Here is a 19401-nt window from a genome sequence, read left to right on the forward strand (position 1 = left end):
TGGTCCTATAGGTGCGGAGCAGTACATCGCTGTAGGAAACGCCAACTGTTCACCTGATGACAAACAAGAGGGCGGCGGCTATACGGGTGATATATATGCCGCCGCTGCAGTCGTTATCTCGGTGTTAAATATATTATTATATGCATGATTTATTTTGAGAGCCCTCGCGAAAGCGTCACATCAAAGTATGTATAGGTACAATGTTGTGAAAAGGGTGTTTCTGTAGTCAATGCTGCTAAAAACAGTGTTTGTTATTTTTTCGTAAAAAGTTACAAATGTAAAATATATACAGTATATTATACATAACTATATAATAATAATTAAAATTTACATAAATATACTATATTAATTATAAATATATTTAAATATAATTTATCATGTTGTACTATTTTTTAACTAAATTATATATAGGTCTATAAAAATCGTGAAAAACATTTTAGAGCTTTTTGAATATTTGTTTAAAAAATATTAGATATTACAGCTTTTAACTACGGTTTAATAATTCATATAGTTGAAATAAAATAAATGTGTCGTTTAAAAGTAAATTTTTCTCCTACAGTTGTTATACTTTATTAATCGTTAATTAATATTATATTATAAACTATAATTATTATGACAATCGATCATTAATTAATTATCTATAATCTTTGTAGCTGTTCAAATATACATTAATTTATACACTCGTTATCATTCTTTTATGTGTCGTATTTTGAATTCCTATTGTTATGCATATACATATATGCATAACAATATTATATGGTTATTTGCTTATTTTTCATTAGATGTGTATTATGATTAATTAATTTGTAATCTATATACGATAACGACCATAAATATACAGCATTTTTTAACAGAAAGTTTTTTTTCAGACAAAGAATGTGGATCATACTACCTATTGTAGGTTAAATAGTAGGTTTGCAGCTTTGGCCGTTGAGTCATTGGTCGTAATCTCTTTTAAGAAAATCCAATTAAAATAAATTAATATGTTAATATGATAATAAAAAAAATAACATCAAACACCGCAGTGAGTCAATAATAATTACAATTTTAAAGATTACATTTTTTGACAAAAAAACCATATGAGTTCATATATACTCGTATATGTAACACGATAGCCTGCAGTGGTGATGGATTAATGATAATAATGACTACTGGTTTATTATGCGATTTTTTAAACAGTAATCATTAATCAATAATCATGTAACATTAAATTTTCACATAATAAACAATAATTGATTTTTCCTTATTTTATACGGAGTGGATTAATCTGGTATGATTACCTCATTTTTTTTTATTTTGAAATTTACGTAATAACTGTATTTTAAAATTGTTAAGATATTATATTAACTTATAAGGAATACCACGTATAGATAAAAATGTATGTTTTTAAATTTACCCACCCCCACTTCTATTGTAAATTAATTAGTGGAAAAAAGTTGACGTATCAAATAAATCAAAATTCAAACCAGTGATTTTAATTTATTTAACTTTGTGTATATATAAAGATAACACAGCCACACAGGTTCTTAGATATTGGGCTTTGAAGAAATAAATATGTTATGATAATTTAAAAATGTTAATAATAAAAATTAATATATTGACATTTGTAATTTTTAAATGTTCCATGTATAATAAATACTAAATATAAAATTAAATCTATTTTCATATTTTTAAGGACTCAGTATAAAAATTGCAATAACTGAAAAACTATTTTGAATAAGGAACCTTAAAATGTTCGAAAAAATTATTCAATACAATTTAGTTTTTAGCTTTTATAATATGATAATAAATAAAAATATTTATTTTGATCGTTTTGGACTACGAGAAAGTAAGTTTTAATAAAGTTTTATCAATGGACACTCTTTAAGTAGTACAAACAATTTCAAGTATTTTAAAATATGGCCTTAAATTTGAAAATTCCATGGATCCGAACTTGAGTATATGAATATAAATCATATAAAAGAAAAATTAAGAGTGAGCATGGTTGGTGAATCATTTTGTATAATTTTTCAAAATAAATATAAAAACAAAAATCCAGAAAAACTCTTCGTTTACGGCAATTTGACAGCGGTTGCTTTGCATACATAAAAACAAAAATGCCAATGCAGTTTTTAACATCACTGATAGTTGGATTTTTGTTTTTATTTTTGGTATTGGTGGTCTTCATCGTCGTTTTTGGCACAGACAAAGAATAAGGGTATATAATAATATATACAATGAGAGTAGAGAAAAAAATATTGTTTATTAAGAAAATATTGTTTTGATAAAGTCTCCAGGCCCGGTGGCTTTGCCGGCGACTGCGGGGGTGTGTACACAGAATAAAAGGTATATTGACATTCCGTGTTTTCCGGAGGGGAACAATAGCAGCGCAGTATGCTTCAGGACAGAAGCTGCTGCCATCGCTGTCGCCGCTGAGTCCGGCAGAGGCTTTTTCGGTGGGCGCTATGCGGTGGTGGCGGGTAACGTATAAAAGTAAAAACACTTTAGTTTTCCTTTCGGACCTGCTGTTTACCCCAGAAAAGACGACACTTTTAAAAACTCTCTCTTCGCCACCGCTGCTATCACGTGGTGTGTATATTTATTTTGCCCTGGCATTGTTAGTGTCCTGCAATACGGCTCTTGGGTATAGTGTATCTATTATATACATATATGACGGTTGACGGTTGCACACGTATGTGCAGTGTAGGAGCTATACACCTTTTATACTTATATAACATATAATTGACGATCCCCTCTATGTGCTCATACTGATTTATATCCTTTAATCTTCGTCAACTAATAAATAATAATATATAATACATAAATATTTAATATCTATGTATATACGTTGTCCAATTATTAGTATTTTTCTTGATCTTTCCTCTTCTATTGTAACTATAAAAAAATGTATTATTTTTTTTATATATTATATTATATTATATATCTATTATAAATACTAATATAGAATAGCTATATATACTGTCCTTAGTTACTTGTTCATTTGGTCTGGCTTATACTCTTTATATGTTATAATATAATTATTGTTCTCGAATACCTCATATCCTTTCTGTGCATGTCTATGTAGTCAAATTCAAAAACTAAATTCTGTGAAAATTAATACTATATCATAACAATGTAGTTACGCAATTGCCGGGTGTCTTCGGCGCAGGAAAAGGCAGTGGCGCAATTCATGTGGTATAGTTAGTGATGGAAGGGAAAGGAGGTGAATGTCGACGATTTTAACGCCTCCGGGAAAACGGTTTACGGTGCGGTACGCTATAAAGCGTCACTGCCGCGTATATATTGTCGTATAACCGTTATAGCGGCGGCAAAGCCGATAGCGCACTGCAGTGGCGTCTTCGTATGAGTGCGTGTGTGTGTACAGCAGCGACCGTTCACATAAATAAAAATGGAACGGATGAAAACAAAAAAAAAATAGCAAAGTTCAAAATTGAACGTCCGTTGAGATAAAATGAAGAAAAATGGTCCGCTGGTGAAATCGGACGATAAAAATAACCGTGTTAGACGTGACGGCCACGGGCTATAAAGTCTCGTGGGACGTGAATCTGTGCGTATATCGGCAAACGTCCCCTGGCGGCGGCGGTAGCAGGCGCGGGCGAAGAAAGCAGGAACAGGAAAAAAACCGTTGTTTTAGGTCAGATATACAACACACGTCGTAACGGCGGGGGAGGTGCGCGCGCGTTGTAGGGATGACATGCGGGAGCTGCAGCAGAGGAGAGCCATCGAAAAAACAACATAGTGCACGTTATGTGCGGGGCAAAATAATAATAATAAAAAACCTAAGAAGAGATGCCCGCCTTGTATTATATATATATATATATATATCATATATAATATGGTCTTTTGCCGCGGAAATGACTATGGGCCAATACACCTTATCTCCTTGCCAGGGTGGCACGTCTCCTTATATATACATGTATGCATATTATATTATTATTATTATTATTATTACACAATATAATAATTTAACGATCGCACACACCGTCCATCTTGTTCGTTTTGTATATTTTTAAATATATATATATATATATAAAGGTAAACGAATTGTAAGAAGTAAAAAGGGGTCTTTGGTTTATTCAAAGGATTTCCTCAACGGCACGTTGATACAACATTTGCATACCACGCCAGTCGAAAAATTAAAACAGTTCATCTGCCGCCGCGCGAACACCGAATGAAAGAGCGTATATATTATTATAATTATTAATTTTATCGATCGAGGTGGTTTAGTTCTCTTCTTTTCTCTTCTCCGATATTCTTGTTTTCTTGCGTACATTTTTCTTTTATTATAATATGTTCGCGAAATTAATAAACGTGGATACGACGACGACAGCAACGTGTATAATGTATATACGCGGCAAAAGGCGAAGTGCGGGATTAAAAAAAATGTATATTTATACCGAGAAGCGATCGCCCGAGGGTTGTGCAATCAAGGTGTCTTTTGTGCAATGTCCGCCAAATCTCAACCATAGCTTTGACGCCTTTGTTTTACCTATTCAAAAAAAAAAAAAAAATACGACTAAATGAAGCGCTCGTTTCTTTTTCATTTTTTCCCTATTTTTTACGTATTGTATATGTCTTGCAGCTCTCTTATTTCTTTTAAAAATATTTTTCCGCACATAACATTTTGCTGAGAATTATATGGCTGTACTAGAAAACTATATGATCAAAGGATTTCACGAATCAAAATGTGACGAGAAATATATAATTTCAATCAAAAATTGTATAAAAAAACGTATTTATATTTAAGTGCGTGTTATTAGTGCGTTGGAAGATTTCGTTTCTGTCCGTGCGGTTTATATTTGATTTCAACCGCGGTCGAGATATGCATGTATAATGTATATTATGTATTTTTTACTATTTTTTAAGTAGTTCGTTATCGTTTGTTTTAAATTCGAACGAATATACCGCCGCAAGCCGTTTTATATTTTTAACGACGGCTGTCTGTAGTCCGGACTACAGAAAAACGTACGTGGTTTCATAACTGTTGCGAGTTGGTGTAACATATTATACACGATATTCTGGCCAATTAATTGTAACAATAACACGGTATACCCACTCTCCCGTCAAAAAAATATTTGCGAGCCTTTGCTGTGATGTAGTGTTTACAACAATATAATAATATACTCGTCGACTTTTGCACCTAAAAAATTTTTTTCTAGAATAAGAGTACAAGCATCGCAGAGACAGCCGAGTCGTTACTGGACTGTATCATATAATAATACATTTATACATAGTGACTCGACCTGCAAGCTGCAGCGTGCTTGGAATACTAAGAGAAAGTCCGGTGGAAAGCGCGGACACGTATACCTACATCCGCGGGGGCTTAAAATCCCCGAGGGATAGATACGCTCGCGCGGAGCAGGTCTCGCGCAGACATAATAATTATTATTATTATAATATCAGCGCAATTGGATATCTCGCATGTAGTATATATATATATATATATATTATACATCGTAATAAATCCGGCAGTAATAAAACAACAAAGTTTTTGCCGCCGCGTGTTTATTTTGCCCATATAATATATACATAACAAAAAGCACGCGGCATGATGGTACATATTATATATATATAATTTAATATATACATATACACGCCACTCGGTTCGACCTTTATTTACATTATTGTTTCCGCGCTTACCATCTATCTGTGTGGTACAATATTATTACTATATGGTATATATACCTAACCTTCTTCGCAATGGGCTGACGCAAAACGGCACGCGCATATATATATATATATATGGCGGTGTTTCAGCGCATAAATATCCATCTTTTATTAACGAAAACCACTTCCGGTGGCGATACCTCCACCTCACCACTCATCAGATCCCACCTCATAATAACACCGTGTGTTTTATGTATATTATACGTTTTAATCTGCATTTATTTCGCGGTGTTTTCCTTTCACGCGAATATAAACCTATTCTGCACCACCTCTCTCGGCCTGTACGCCGCCGCCTTTCCTTCGAGTCGTTTTGAATATTATAATTTATAATAATAATAATAAAATTGTGTATACACTATATTATTACACGACACATCGCGGCGTCGGCGCGACGGTTCGAAATATTATTATTATCGTCATTATTATTGTGTGATTGTTGCGGTCGCGACCGACGATGATGAATGGTGACGAGTAATAATATTTATTACGTATATATAATATTATGATGTCGACACGAGAGGTGAGAGAGACGGTTTTTGTTGTTCGCCCGCACCGCGCTTCGCGTCGAATTAATATCACCCGACATGATCATCGTCGTGTTTCGTATAGCCAGTTTTTCGCCGCACAGTTTTCTTTTATAATATAATATATACGACAGTTGTACCGTTGCCGTATGACGACAAGGAATTATTGTATTATCCTTTTTCACGCGCGCTCGTTCGTCGGCTCTCCGTCACCACTGTCACCGCGCGCCACCAACTCCGTCACCGTCGTCATCGTCGTCGTCGTCGTCGTGATTAATAACGCGCACCTTTTCCGACAATTAATCGCCGCCCCCCCCCCCCACCAACCCATTTTAACCGCCACCGCTGCCATTCAATGCTGTTCTCTCTCTCTTTTCGAGAGCGTCATCGGCGGTTCGGCCGGAGCTCGATCCGTCGTCATCGAGTCACTTCGCTCATTCTTTTCACCTCGCGGCGGCCGGAGAAAAACTACGCCTCGTGACGGCCGGGTCAGTGACGATGACGAGACGACGGCGACGTTTCCTGCACGTCGCCGTGTCCCGCCGAAAGAAGGGTGCAGCGGCGACGGCAACGGTATTATTATATACGCGCGCGCATGAATCATCGCCCCGTCCGTACTTTCCGCCCGGCCATCCGCCGACCCCTCCCGCGACACCGGCATAATTTTGTTTTACGGTTGACAAAACGATTAATCGTTTATATAGACACACACGCGCACTCACGCACGCATGCAAAACGGTAGGAGGGGGACAACCGTGCGTATATACGTGTATACGCGAGTATTATAATATATTATTATTATTATTATTATTATTATATGTGTACGAGCGGACGACGAGGAGACCCTCCGAAAAGAGGAAGGGTTATTGGCCGCGGTCGTATTTTTTTAAGTTCACTGCCGCCACGGACATTATAACAAATATAATATATTATATAGGTGCGCGCACATTATATATGTATATGTTATAAAGCTATAGGGTACGTTAACGAGAAGTAAATGGCCAAAGGGATAGGATTTTTTTCACTGCGGTCGTCGTTATTGTATACATTATAGAAATCGATGATATTATAATTATATCGAAAATATACATCGCAAACACAACCGGTAAATTTATTATACCGAAATCGATTAAAATTTTATCAATCTAACTATACTATATGAAAAGTACGATTTAATATATCTTGTTATTTTATACGTCAGAGAAGACAATATCTCTTATTTATTTTACATTATTCATTTTCGTAAAAAGTACAAAAAAGGATGTTGACAAAAAATTCTATGTAATTACAAAAAATGTTTTAATTATCCGCATATTAATAATTTAGGCACTTATTTAAATAATCGTTTATTACATTTATGTGGGTCACTTATATTCACTATCACCACATCATCACGCATTCACGCTATCTTTCTAAATTAATTTATGTACTTTATGCAACTACGCAACACTATTAATTAAAATATTTTTGAGTTTCCAATTCCAATTAAAACAAATTAACTATGAATCAAATATATATTACTGATAGGTGGTGGTTTAGCCACCATTAATTTAGACTTGACTTCCTGTAGTATACCTGCATATCCATGTATAAACCAATATTGTATTTTAAAATAATTTCAACTATAATATAATATTATGTTGCAGCAGATGGGTTTAATTTTTTCAAATTCTGTCGTCGCATCGTCGTCCGGTATATGATGTATATTATATACATATTATACAGTATCCCGGACGATAATAATATAATTAATTTAATAGATTCTACGGGGTGGTTTTATTTTTTACATTCTTCAAATATATATATATATTTATGTATAGACTTTGAATAAAGAAAAAGGAAACCAAAAAAGATATCTATCGCCGCCGTGCTCCTAGCGCATATATACAGATATATGTGTGTACGACGTACATACACTGCACATATAAAAGAGGTCCAATTTTCCGAATGATTGTCGTGCGCGCCCATTGTGCGGTATATTGTACGTGCATTTGTGTGCGTATATATATATATATATATATATATACATATACGCCGTACAGTTTTTACATCCGGTTTTTATCTCCGATCGCGCTCTTTCGTGTATATTACTGTGGCGGTGTCGTATACATGTACGCGGAGTGAAATCGTCCTAGAGATCACCGCGACAGATACCGCGGTCCACGACAACGATCTCGCAAAATAATAATATGTAAAAAGGGATTTTTCCCGTACACACCACCCGCTTGCACGCTCACATACACGAACGCAAACACGCGAGTCTTCTTTTCGTACAAAAACGTATTAAATAATATATATTTTTATATATATATATCGGTTGAAGGTTTTTAATATAATTGCATTAACCGACATTATATTACGAGGAAAAAAGTCGTCACCGCGTCTCCTCTCCTGCACACGCGTGTCAGTAAAAGTATTATAATATTTATACTTATACATATTATTATTAATATATAATACGTATATAATGTCCGCACCGGATCAAATTATTATATTTCCCGGACCTAAGCCGACGGTATATACACGTATTTATTATTATTATGATCGTCGTCATTATATTGTGCAGTTACTAGCCCGAGGGACAAAAACCGAATAGACATATAAATATATACATTATATATACGTGTGTGTATATAATATTATCCATGCGATATATTTATGTAATATACTCGTATGTATGTAAAAACATTTTTCATTTTTCAAACACACCTCTATATAGTTCGTCTGCTAAACAAGACGCAATTGAGACGATCATGTATGTATAATACGAGTATATATATTTAATGTTATTAATCATTATTAAATTGAGAAATTGAACGTAGATTACTCAGTGTTTTATAAGATTAATAAAATGTACTGTATTCTATATAATAGGTATTCGACGCGAACGGGAATCGGGTCTATGACAATAAGATAATCATTCCGCTGATTGTAATAATCTTATCAAATTTAATCACTACGGCGACGATGACAAAATGTACCCATTAAAAAAAATATACAACCTATATGTCGACGTCGGAATGTTTTTTACAATGAGGTTCTTCTACGAATACCTAAATAATCAAAAATCAGAACTGTAGTTTGTATGAGTCATCTCTCATTAACATTATATTATCCATTAGTTATTCTCTTATAAATTTATTTATATTTAGAATTTAGATTATTCTGATTCATAACTGTTTATTTTACCTATACACTGCAATAACGAACGTGTGTCGGCTGTTGACCGATTTAAACTTTTTTCACGCACTTAAATGTCTATAACATAGTCATAACGTTTTTTTATTCGCGTAAAATATATAAACGTATAGAACTATAATATAAAACAGCGTTGTTTTTATTTGCGTGCATTTTGTGTTAAAAATCATCTAAAACGCAACGTTAACGAGTACCTAAATTTAAGATGGCATCATAAATAGTAAATATGACGTCAATTCGCTTGTTTACCGAATAATATTCTTATATTCACATTTCTAACGCATACGGTGAATATAGAATAAAAACCATTTAAAAAACTCCTGTTTCTATGCATGGCGCGAAATAAACATTACGTTTTTACCGTTTTTTAACAGCTGAGTGTACGTATGTGATTATTAACAACGCCGCTCATTCGGTAGTACAGTACATGTATGTTATACATTTGTATAATGTGTACAATTTATATATTTATATAGCTATTAAAAGGTCTGCAATCTTGTCACGAACTAATTGGCCCACTATCATATACCATTACAGCTGCACTATTCGTCGGATCATTTTAATAAGAGTTGGCTCCGTTTTGCCAGAGCTCGGCACATGTCATACAAACGTAAAACGTACCTATAGGTAAATAATACCTGGGGTAAAAATCAAAATTGCATTATGTTCTCTGCGTGACCACGTCCGCCGTCTTAGTACAGTAAGTCGCGCGGCCACTTGTTATAAGACTCGCGCGCCCGCGAATAATATGACGATCACGTCGATCACGGCAGACGACAATATAATGATAACAACGACGACGACGATGATGATGATAATAATAATTATAATTATCCGCGTCTGCGGGCGGCCACCGTCGCCAGCGAAGAAGAAGATCCGTCGCCGACGGACAGGAGGCGGCGGCCGGGATGTTATATGGGAGGCGGCCGCCCCAAAAGCGCCGCGCACCGTACTTACCGCTACCGCCGCCGCCCCGCGCTTCAAGAGTGATCGGCGTCGGTCGGCGGGGCTCGGGGCCAGGCGGCCGCTGCCGCCGGTGACGCGTGCGTGCGGTGGCACGGATCGCCGACGGTGGCGGCGGCGGCGGGCGTAGGCGCGGGCTCGTCGAATTTTGCCCGCCAGTATGCCGCCATGCTTTGCGCTTGACGCCCGCGACCAGCAGTAGTCCGGACGCAGCCGTCACGCCAAGCCGACGACTCCACTCCTGCAACAGTCGCACTTGCGTCGTTTGTCCGCCACTATCACATCACCAGCAGCCGCCCGCGCGTATATAATACCGTTCAACACGTCGATTCGGTGTCCTACCTAAAATAATTCGCTTTTTTCCCATCACATCGGCGACGTTATTCGTAATTACACTATATCGGCTTGCTCGTTATCTGTCACTCTCGCGCGCGCACGCTGCACCCGATCATGTATTCCGCTGGAGCCGCCGCCGCCGCGGCCGCAGCTGCAGCGGCCACCGGCGGGGCCAACGGATCACTTTTCGACAGTAGCTACTCGTACCGTCTGTGGTGTTTGGCCAACGTGTGGAGCTGCAATCGTAAGTCTGAATAATAATATATTAAAATATCCACTCTATAATTTTAATACTATTTATAATATATACGATATATACCTATTATACCCGTATGGTTATGGTTCTATTATATTGTACTTACTTATATATTTCTTTCGAATAGCAACCATTCGGTGGTTGTATGATTCAGTCTTGTTAGCTGTATGTACATTTTTTGAAATCCTAAAATCCTTTGCCTATAATCCTATGGTGTATTCGCCTAGTTAATGTCCAATGTATTTTCAGAAAAAAAAAATCTATAGTGATTGTTTTACCTCTTATTCGTAATACGTATATTATGCATCTTATTGTATACGTTCGTGCCATCGTTAGCACTTGGGATTAGTCTCACTATCTTAAAATACATACACACGACCTTGTACACACAAACTGCAGTTATTTTTTATTCGAAATTATATCGTATTAAATTTTCTTAAAATTACTTGCAGCGATTCAATAATTTACGAATCTTCCTGTACTTACACGTCTTGATTAATTGGGTTCAAAAATAAAGTGTGTACATGCAATATTATTATTATTAAATCATAAATCATAATTGTAATGTAAAGATTATGAAAATTAAACTTCTAAATATATTATGAGTTGCTATTACAATTGCATGAATTTATGTATATATTTATACGCGATGTTTATTTTTATCACAAGTATGATAAAATAATACCTATTTCATGTGAAAAAAGTTAATTCCCCTTCTATAGCGAGATAGGGTATACTGTTATCTAATAAATAAGAAATCAAAATGGGAAATCCTTAATTTTTGGAGATGCTATTTAATAGTATCAACTTTTAGAGTTGTTTTAAATGGACACTCAACGGTTATCTATATTCACAAAATTGAATGAATGTAAAATAAAAAACAATTTTACTTCGTTGAAGTGGTAACCTGCTATCCAATTATTACTATATAGGTAAATCCTATAATAAACATTTACAAAATAAAATATTTATAAAAAAGATGATGTACATAATAATATATATATAAATATATTTTATTCATAAAAAATCTTTATTTTAGAAATAATTCTTTTTACAACAAATAAATGCATAAAACAATTATCGTTTTTCACGTTTGATGTTTGCTCCCCTTTGGTATTTTTTACGTACCATGCAATAAAATATACATTTGTCACGGACATCGCACAAATCAAACGTGTCGGTGTGTGTCAATTGATATCCTATTTTTAATATAAACACGTTTATACGCGCGTATTTTATAACGTTTACCGTATTTTATACTATATGCTATACGTATATTATGTATATGTAGTTTTTTATAGTAACATTTTTTTCTATAATTATTTTTTTTCGGTTTAGGTGTTCGAGGTAATACTTACTTCCAAAAACTGCAGTTAAAACAATAATATAATAATAATATTTTTGTTTATTCTATTATATTAATGACGTTTTCCAAAATAATAATATTATTATAACGTAGTAGGCTTAAGGTACCGAAACGTAAAAGTGTGTATATATCAAAATAGTGTGTAATACTAAAATAAATAAATAATAATATCCAAACGAATTTATTATAACAATAATTATAATTAAAATATGCTAATTTGTCATGGGTAATTTGTGTATTTTTTATATTTTTTAATTGATTTATTTACTGTAAATTATTTACAAGTTCATACTTTAATACTGAAGTAATGAAAATAAATTTAATAAAATACAATTTTATCGTTTTATAACATTATTAATTATTATTATTTATTTTTTTTGTTGATAACATTTTACGTATTTCATCGCCGATAGGTTGTATATAGGGAAAAAATCGTCAACTAAATCATTAAAAAAATAATTATTATTGTCGGTAAATTATAATGACTGATAAACGATTCTATACTTTGGGTCTGCGTGTACACGTAAATTTATATAAATACATGTATAACAATAAAATTACGTTACGTATAATATATAATATATATGTATTATACATAGTAAAAGAGCACCCGCACAATCAAAAGGTTATGGGACCTTTCTTTAAATACGACATTGCTTTTATCGCAAAAACGAACTAATCAATTTAATCAGAACATAAAAATTAATACGTACACGTATATATATATATATATAAGTTGTCTATAGATGAGTTTATTACATGTTCACGTTTTCTCTGAAAGAAAAAAATCAACAATACCTGGTATTATATCGTGTCCCGTTTACCTTATTAAAAATGCGATCTATGTCTAATTAAATGTAGATATGTTGAATACATATGTAGTACTTAATAAAATTTAATACAACGTTCTAATCTTATCGTTAGTTCTTCAGCGAGGAATGATCCTTATAACATTCGTTCTCATTTATTTATATACAATAAACAGACTGCGTTGGACGCCGTCATCCCTTTTTCGCCACACACGTGGTCCAAACATTATTTTACATTATACTCACGTTTAAAATTATTGTCGACATTATAGAAAATGTGTACATTTAATATAATATTGTGGTGAAAAAAAATCACCGTCGGAGTATACGTACATAATATAATATATATATATATATATATATTATAAATCGACGTGACAGAGAACAATGACTGCGTCTTATAATTAGATAACGTAAATATGACTAAATAACATTATAATATATCAGCTGATTTCTAAGATTGTGTATACATAATATAGTATATTATGCCGTATAGATCTTATTTAGGTGCACATACACATCACATAACACACACACAAAACCGTAGTTTTTCAATGCATGTTCCATTTTAATATCTACAATATTATGTGTATACAAATTCTGTTAGTAAACAATATATATTATATTATAATAATGTTACACATAACACATTATATTATTATATATATTGTATAGTCATTATGTGTTTCTATCATCCGTGTATATAACACCACGCGTCCCGTGATGATTTCCTTTTGGTCGGACCACCGCCACCGTATATATTAGCGGCTATTGGATTATTCCATTGAGCTCCGTTGTTATTATTCTATATTATAATATTATTATTTCTCTTGCACAATGGTCAATTATTGTGTGGTATAGTTGTTTTTTTTTCTCCTAAAAAAAAATAAAACCCACTGTTGTGTGTTATTTCTTCTGAAAAGCGCCGCGGTCGAGAGTACACACTTTTATAACGTTTTATATTAGTATATGAATTATAAACAAATTGCGGTCGATACAGAATATAAAAAAAAAACTATGGACGCTTCGTTAAATGTTATATAGTAATGTATATTGATATGGGCATCGTCGGATCTTCGCAAATCTAATACCTACATATATATTATAGTATATGGTATATATTCACCCACACCAATTACTTCTTTAGTATATTATACGGTATAGTTTTTAGTAATAACTATATTAGTACCTACTATACTAATAGTGTTAACTAAATAATATGGAGTGATTCAGTGATTGATTTAAAGTAAGATATACTCATCAAATCGAGAGTGACTGCACATTTGTGACGTGGAAGTCTTACGTTATGTCGATCACCTCGTATATAATATAGATACTAGATAGGTATAATAGTATATATAAAAATGTTTCGAAAATTATAGATTGAGAAATTAATATAATATACATGGTTGACAACAGGATGTTTTTTTTTAATCATAATAATTGATGCATTAACCTTTAGGACAATATAAATGTGTTCAAAACCAATGATAATAACGATCATTATATCGCATAGATTCCATTATAATATATGTATTTTAAATAACTGTGTTTGATGGCCGATATTAACTTCATATCATATCAATTCACCATTTTTCGTCGGGTTTAATTTGGAAACAAATGTTTATATCATACTCACATCATTGTGCGTTTACATAGATAATATATATACTATATAGTACACAGTATAGCATATATATATGAGTATTATTTGATAATAAATATAGTATAACTACTAATATCAATCTTAGTATATCGCCATTTAATATATATATATATATATATAAAGCGTATGTATTGCATTACAATAGTTCATAGCCATCAAATCATATGACCATGTTAATGTATATCATGTTTTATAGTCCTCCAAAATAACAAAATACGTATTTTAATATTTCATCGTATACGCCTCGGTATACTCATACTGACATCGAATTTTTTTTTTAGATAGGTAATACTTATTGATATTTTATTATTATTATTATGGGTTAGCGCACGTTTTGATGTATTATTGTTTTCAATGTATTTTTGGGCGTTATCTTTTTACATAAAACTGTTATAAATGTTATAATAATATATAAGTAAAATATCATTATAAATTATGTAGTCTGCGAAAGTAACTAGCGTTGTGCTTTACCATTTAGAAAAATTTCCACATTTTCTATCCGAGCAAAAACATTAAATTAATATATTTCAAATTTAAAACAAAATAAAACATGTATGTTAGAAGTTAAAATTAGAATACGAATTTAATTAGAATCACATGACTACTATTAAAAAATATAATATTTTGTAGGTATAAGAATTATGCGGTATATTTTATAAAAATTAAAAACACTTAAAATAAAATGTATACAAACTATGAACTATAAAATTGTCGTATACATGTATAAAAATATTTATAGATAAGATGTATATTGAAAAATGTCATAACACTCATAATTTACAAAATATAGAATATCTATTAATAAAACACAATACACGCTATAAGTATTATACACATATAATAAAATTATGAAATGAAGAATAAAAATAAATCCTTGCTGATAATATACACAGCAGGTAGTCCCCCAGAACCATTAAACTATTATAACATTATCTGCAAGTAGGCCTATATATAAAGAATTTAATATTATGATGTATAAATTAAGTATACTATAACAATATATTACGATGCGAGCTCGTGATCGTCGCGCATGTAATAATAATAATTGTCGCGCAATTGGTCTGCGTCGACCCTAATGTTTTTCGATATTTTTATTTCTTTTTATTGAAAAGGGTCTCTCGACATACATGTACGTACGTACTCGAGTATACTTTAAAATAATATGTAAATATCGTATAATACGGGCGGCGCGCGTATTTCATAAGAATAGTATAATTTTTTTCCCCATACATATATATGGCTACATTGCCACCAGGGGAGGTCAATTGATATTTGACTTTCTTCGGTCCGACTATAAATATTGTTGTATACGTACGGACGCGACGACGAAAATTAAAACGCTGATTATCATAAACAATTATAAACACACGCGCGCTCGCGCGGAGTAACTAATGTTTGGTATTAATAATGATAGTAATAATGATGGAGTTTACTGTGTATAACGTGTATGTAAATGTACTTTGTGTATGCGTATAACGCGACTTGGCCAATTAACCGTGCGGCCCGCAAAGGTTAATTGATGCGGGAACGGCGGCCGAGACGTTCAATTGACCCGCTGGCGCGAAACGATTATTTATCATTACTCACATACGCACACGCGCTCGACGTCGACTACGACAATACACATAAATAAATTATAATAGCGTATATTAAAATAATATATTATACATATTATCTGTGAAGAAGATGCAATACGTACCTCACAAGTAGATAGATGTATTATATAAATACATATATATATAAGTATATACCTATATTTATAAATAAAAAAAGCGAGAAAGTAAAAACTAACTACTCTATAGTTATATGGGCAGAGCCGTGCCGTGGGGGGGGGGCTGGGGGCATGCGCTCCGGGCGCATGGTTTAAAGGGGCGCCAAAAAAATTGAAATGCTTAATGATAAATAAAATAGGGGACGAATATTTTTAATTTTGCCCTGGGCGCCAAATCTTAACGGCACGTCTCTGTATAAAGGTATAGGTATACTACAGACCTATAGTAGGTGTCGAGTGAACCTCGTCATTGATTGAGTCTCTGAAATGGATGTGTTAAAATATATGAATTTAATGAATCACCGTGTACAAAAAATGATTCTGAGCCGTCGAGCAAATACGGATAGCCATTATTATTAAAGAATTAAGTATTTCAATAATAATATTAATTTTTTAACAAATGTTCCGATGTTTTCTTTTTATAATTCTGAATTACTCGGTTAAGTTACAATTACTGGGAATTTTATTTGTCTTCTACAAAAAGTGTTTTCAGACATAAAAATATAAAAATAAATACCCATCATCATAAAATCTATACCTACATTTATATCGCTCCGCTCAGAATTTCAAATCGATTTTATCAGATATTTTTAGATAATATTTATATATTTTTTATTGGTGTACATCATAATTTTTGGGAAAAGTGTTCTAATATATTATAAACAATTATTACGATTTAGCTCATTATTTCCAAAGTAAATATAAACTTAAAAATTAAAAGTAATTCATATCAAATAACACTGTGACTGAAAGAATTATTTTCCACAGTGATAATTTTGACACATGCTTTATTTATACGTATAAATGTCCCATATTTGTACCTTTTTTTCAAAAAATTCTTTTTCTTGACTTGAGATGAACGGTAGATTCAAGCGTACCTACCTATTTATATGTATAACGTACGGTACCTACATTTGTATTACATTTATCATGTAATATATATTATTATGTATGCGTTTATGTTCTATTCATAACGCGTGTGCGTGGCATAAATAAAATGTATTTCGCGTGCGTGCAGTTACTGCCGCGGCGTCACATCGACCGCGTCGGTAGCGTATTTTGCGCGCGCGCTGGCGAAAATGTATTCGGCACAGGTGAGCCGTCCAATAGGCGGCTCGGGAACGTCCCACCTGGGCGCCGCGGGCAGGTAGACACTCAACGCGGGCGCTCCATTGTACACGCCCACCTGTGTTGGCGGTGCTGCAACGCGCACACCTGCGCACCGCTCGGCGCGAATACATTCTTGTCGTCCGTTTCCCCTTTCCAATCCCCCTCCCCCCAACACCATCGAAAGTCCGCTTATATAATATTATATATGCCGTCGAAAAAACTCGCACGTCCTTGTTTATCGCAGCCCCGCCCCTAGAAAATTGGAATTTTTATTGAACCTACAATGTGTATACGTGTGTAAGTTGATCGAAATAATACTCGATCAAACGGGCGTCGAAATTATTTTTATTTCACGTAATATCGATCGAAAAACTCGAACAAGAATTTTTCATATAGGTGTATTTTAATTTATAAGTATATTTTTGATATCGCATAATTCGCATAATTTCGAAATATTTATGTACATATGTTTTTTGTTTAAGAATTATGCTTAGAAAAATACCTATAGACGCACTTGGTAGATGCTGTAGTCATGATGTGTATAGAGAAGATCTTCTCTACATCGTGACTGCAGCTGGTATATTTAGGTATAGGCGTGAGTAATATATTTATTATATCACGATATTTGCAATATCGACCTTTCGTCTTCGGTCGCAATCGTTGTAGCGTATAGGTATATAATATGTTGTATATTATACACCTATACCATGGAAAATACGGTCGGGCGTTGACGACGACTACGACGCGAGATTGCTCGCAAAGCCCGTCTGTGCACCCGCTACCACCCACATTAACCCATATATATAGCGATAGATATATTATCTCTGTCGAGGCACCGACGGCGGCGGCGACGGCCACCGATCGATTTTCGGCCCTCTGCTCCCCCACCGATACTCGACCCCCCACCGACCCCCACGTAATCACCAAGTGTCGGGCGACGGCAATGGTATATATATATATATATATATACATATATATTATAATATAAAAGGAGGCGGAGGAAACTATACGGGAAAAAATACATATTACATTTTTTATATATATATATGTACCTAACCACCCGGTCGCTATCGTGCGTGTGCGTGTAAGTGTACGTGTGCTGGTGCGTGTGCGTGTGTGTGCGTGCGCGGTGTGCCGGCACTGCGCTCCTAGGATCATCATTTTGTACCTGCCGACCGTCCGGTGCGCACGTCCCTTTCCGTATTGTATACCTATGCACCGCGCTCAGGACCGGAACGTATATGCACAGCAGTCAGTCATCGGGTAGTCGTCGAGTTCGACTGTCGTTATAATTTCGTTTGTACACCTGCAGCCAGCCCGTGCATGGTCGAGTTAATTTTTTTATATGAAAAAACAATTTTAGATCGTGTCCATTTGGAATTTTTTTCTCGTGCGCGCTCTCGACTATCTATATTGCACTGCTCGGCCTGGTACTCGTAAAATTCGTCGTCATGTATACGGCCGCACAAGTCATCGGTCTGTTCCAAAACGCCTTTCCCTACGGAAACTATGCACGTAAGTTATCATACAACTAAATCGTATTATAATATAATATGTAATAATATTGTACTACAGATTTCATATACCTATTATAGGAAGATTATTATCATATCATAATAATTGTTATTACATTTTCTACGTAGAATACGTATCTCTATATATGCCGCGATGGGTCGTTTGTATATTATTATAGATCGTCATTAAATTCAAGTTTTTAATTTTTTTTATCGGTGTA

General features: G+C 33.9%; 1 protein-coding gene across 4 annotated transcripts in view; it reads left to right on the plus strand.

Annotated features, from left to right (window-relative positions):
- Nucleotides 1-19401, plus strand: part of LOC113549071 (zinc finger protein 1) — a 165048-nt gene that overhangs the window by 134222 nt on the left and 11425 nt on the right. Inside the window, exon 1 of one of the 4 annotated variants that reach the window (XM_026950225.1) lies at nt 10528-10932. The exons of 2 other annotated variants lie outside the window; for them this stretch is intronic. In XM_026950225.1, the coding sequence (XP_026806026.1) occupies nt 10803-10932 (130 nt within the window). In that variant the 5' untranslated portion in view covers nt 10528-10802. Of the gene's footprint in view, nt 1-10527; nt 10933-18869; nt 19182-19401 lie in introns of those variants that run through there. One more of the 4 variants, XM_026950226.1, reaches the window with a different exon arrangement.

This window comes from Rhopalosiphum maidis, chromosome 1, assembly GCF_003676215.2.
Source record: "Rhopalosiphum maidis isolate BTI-1 chromosome 1, ASM367621v3, whole genome shotgun sequence".
NCBI lineage: Eukaryota > Metazoa > Arthropoda > Insecta > Hemiptera > Aphididae > Rhopalosiphum > Rhopalosiphum maidis.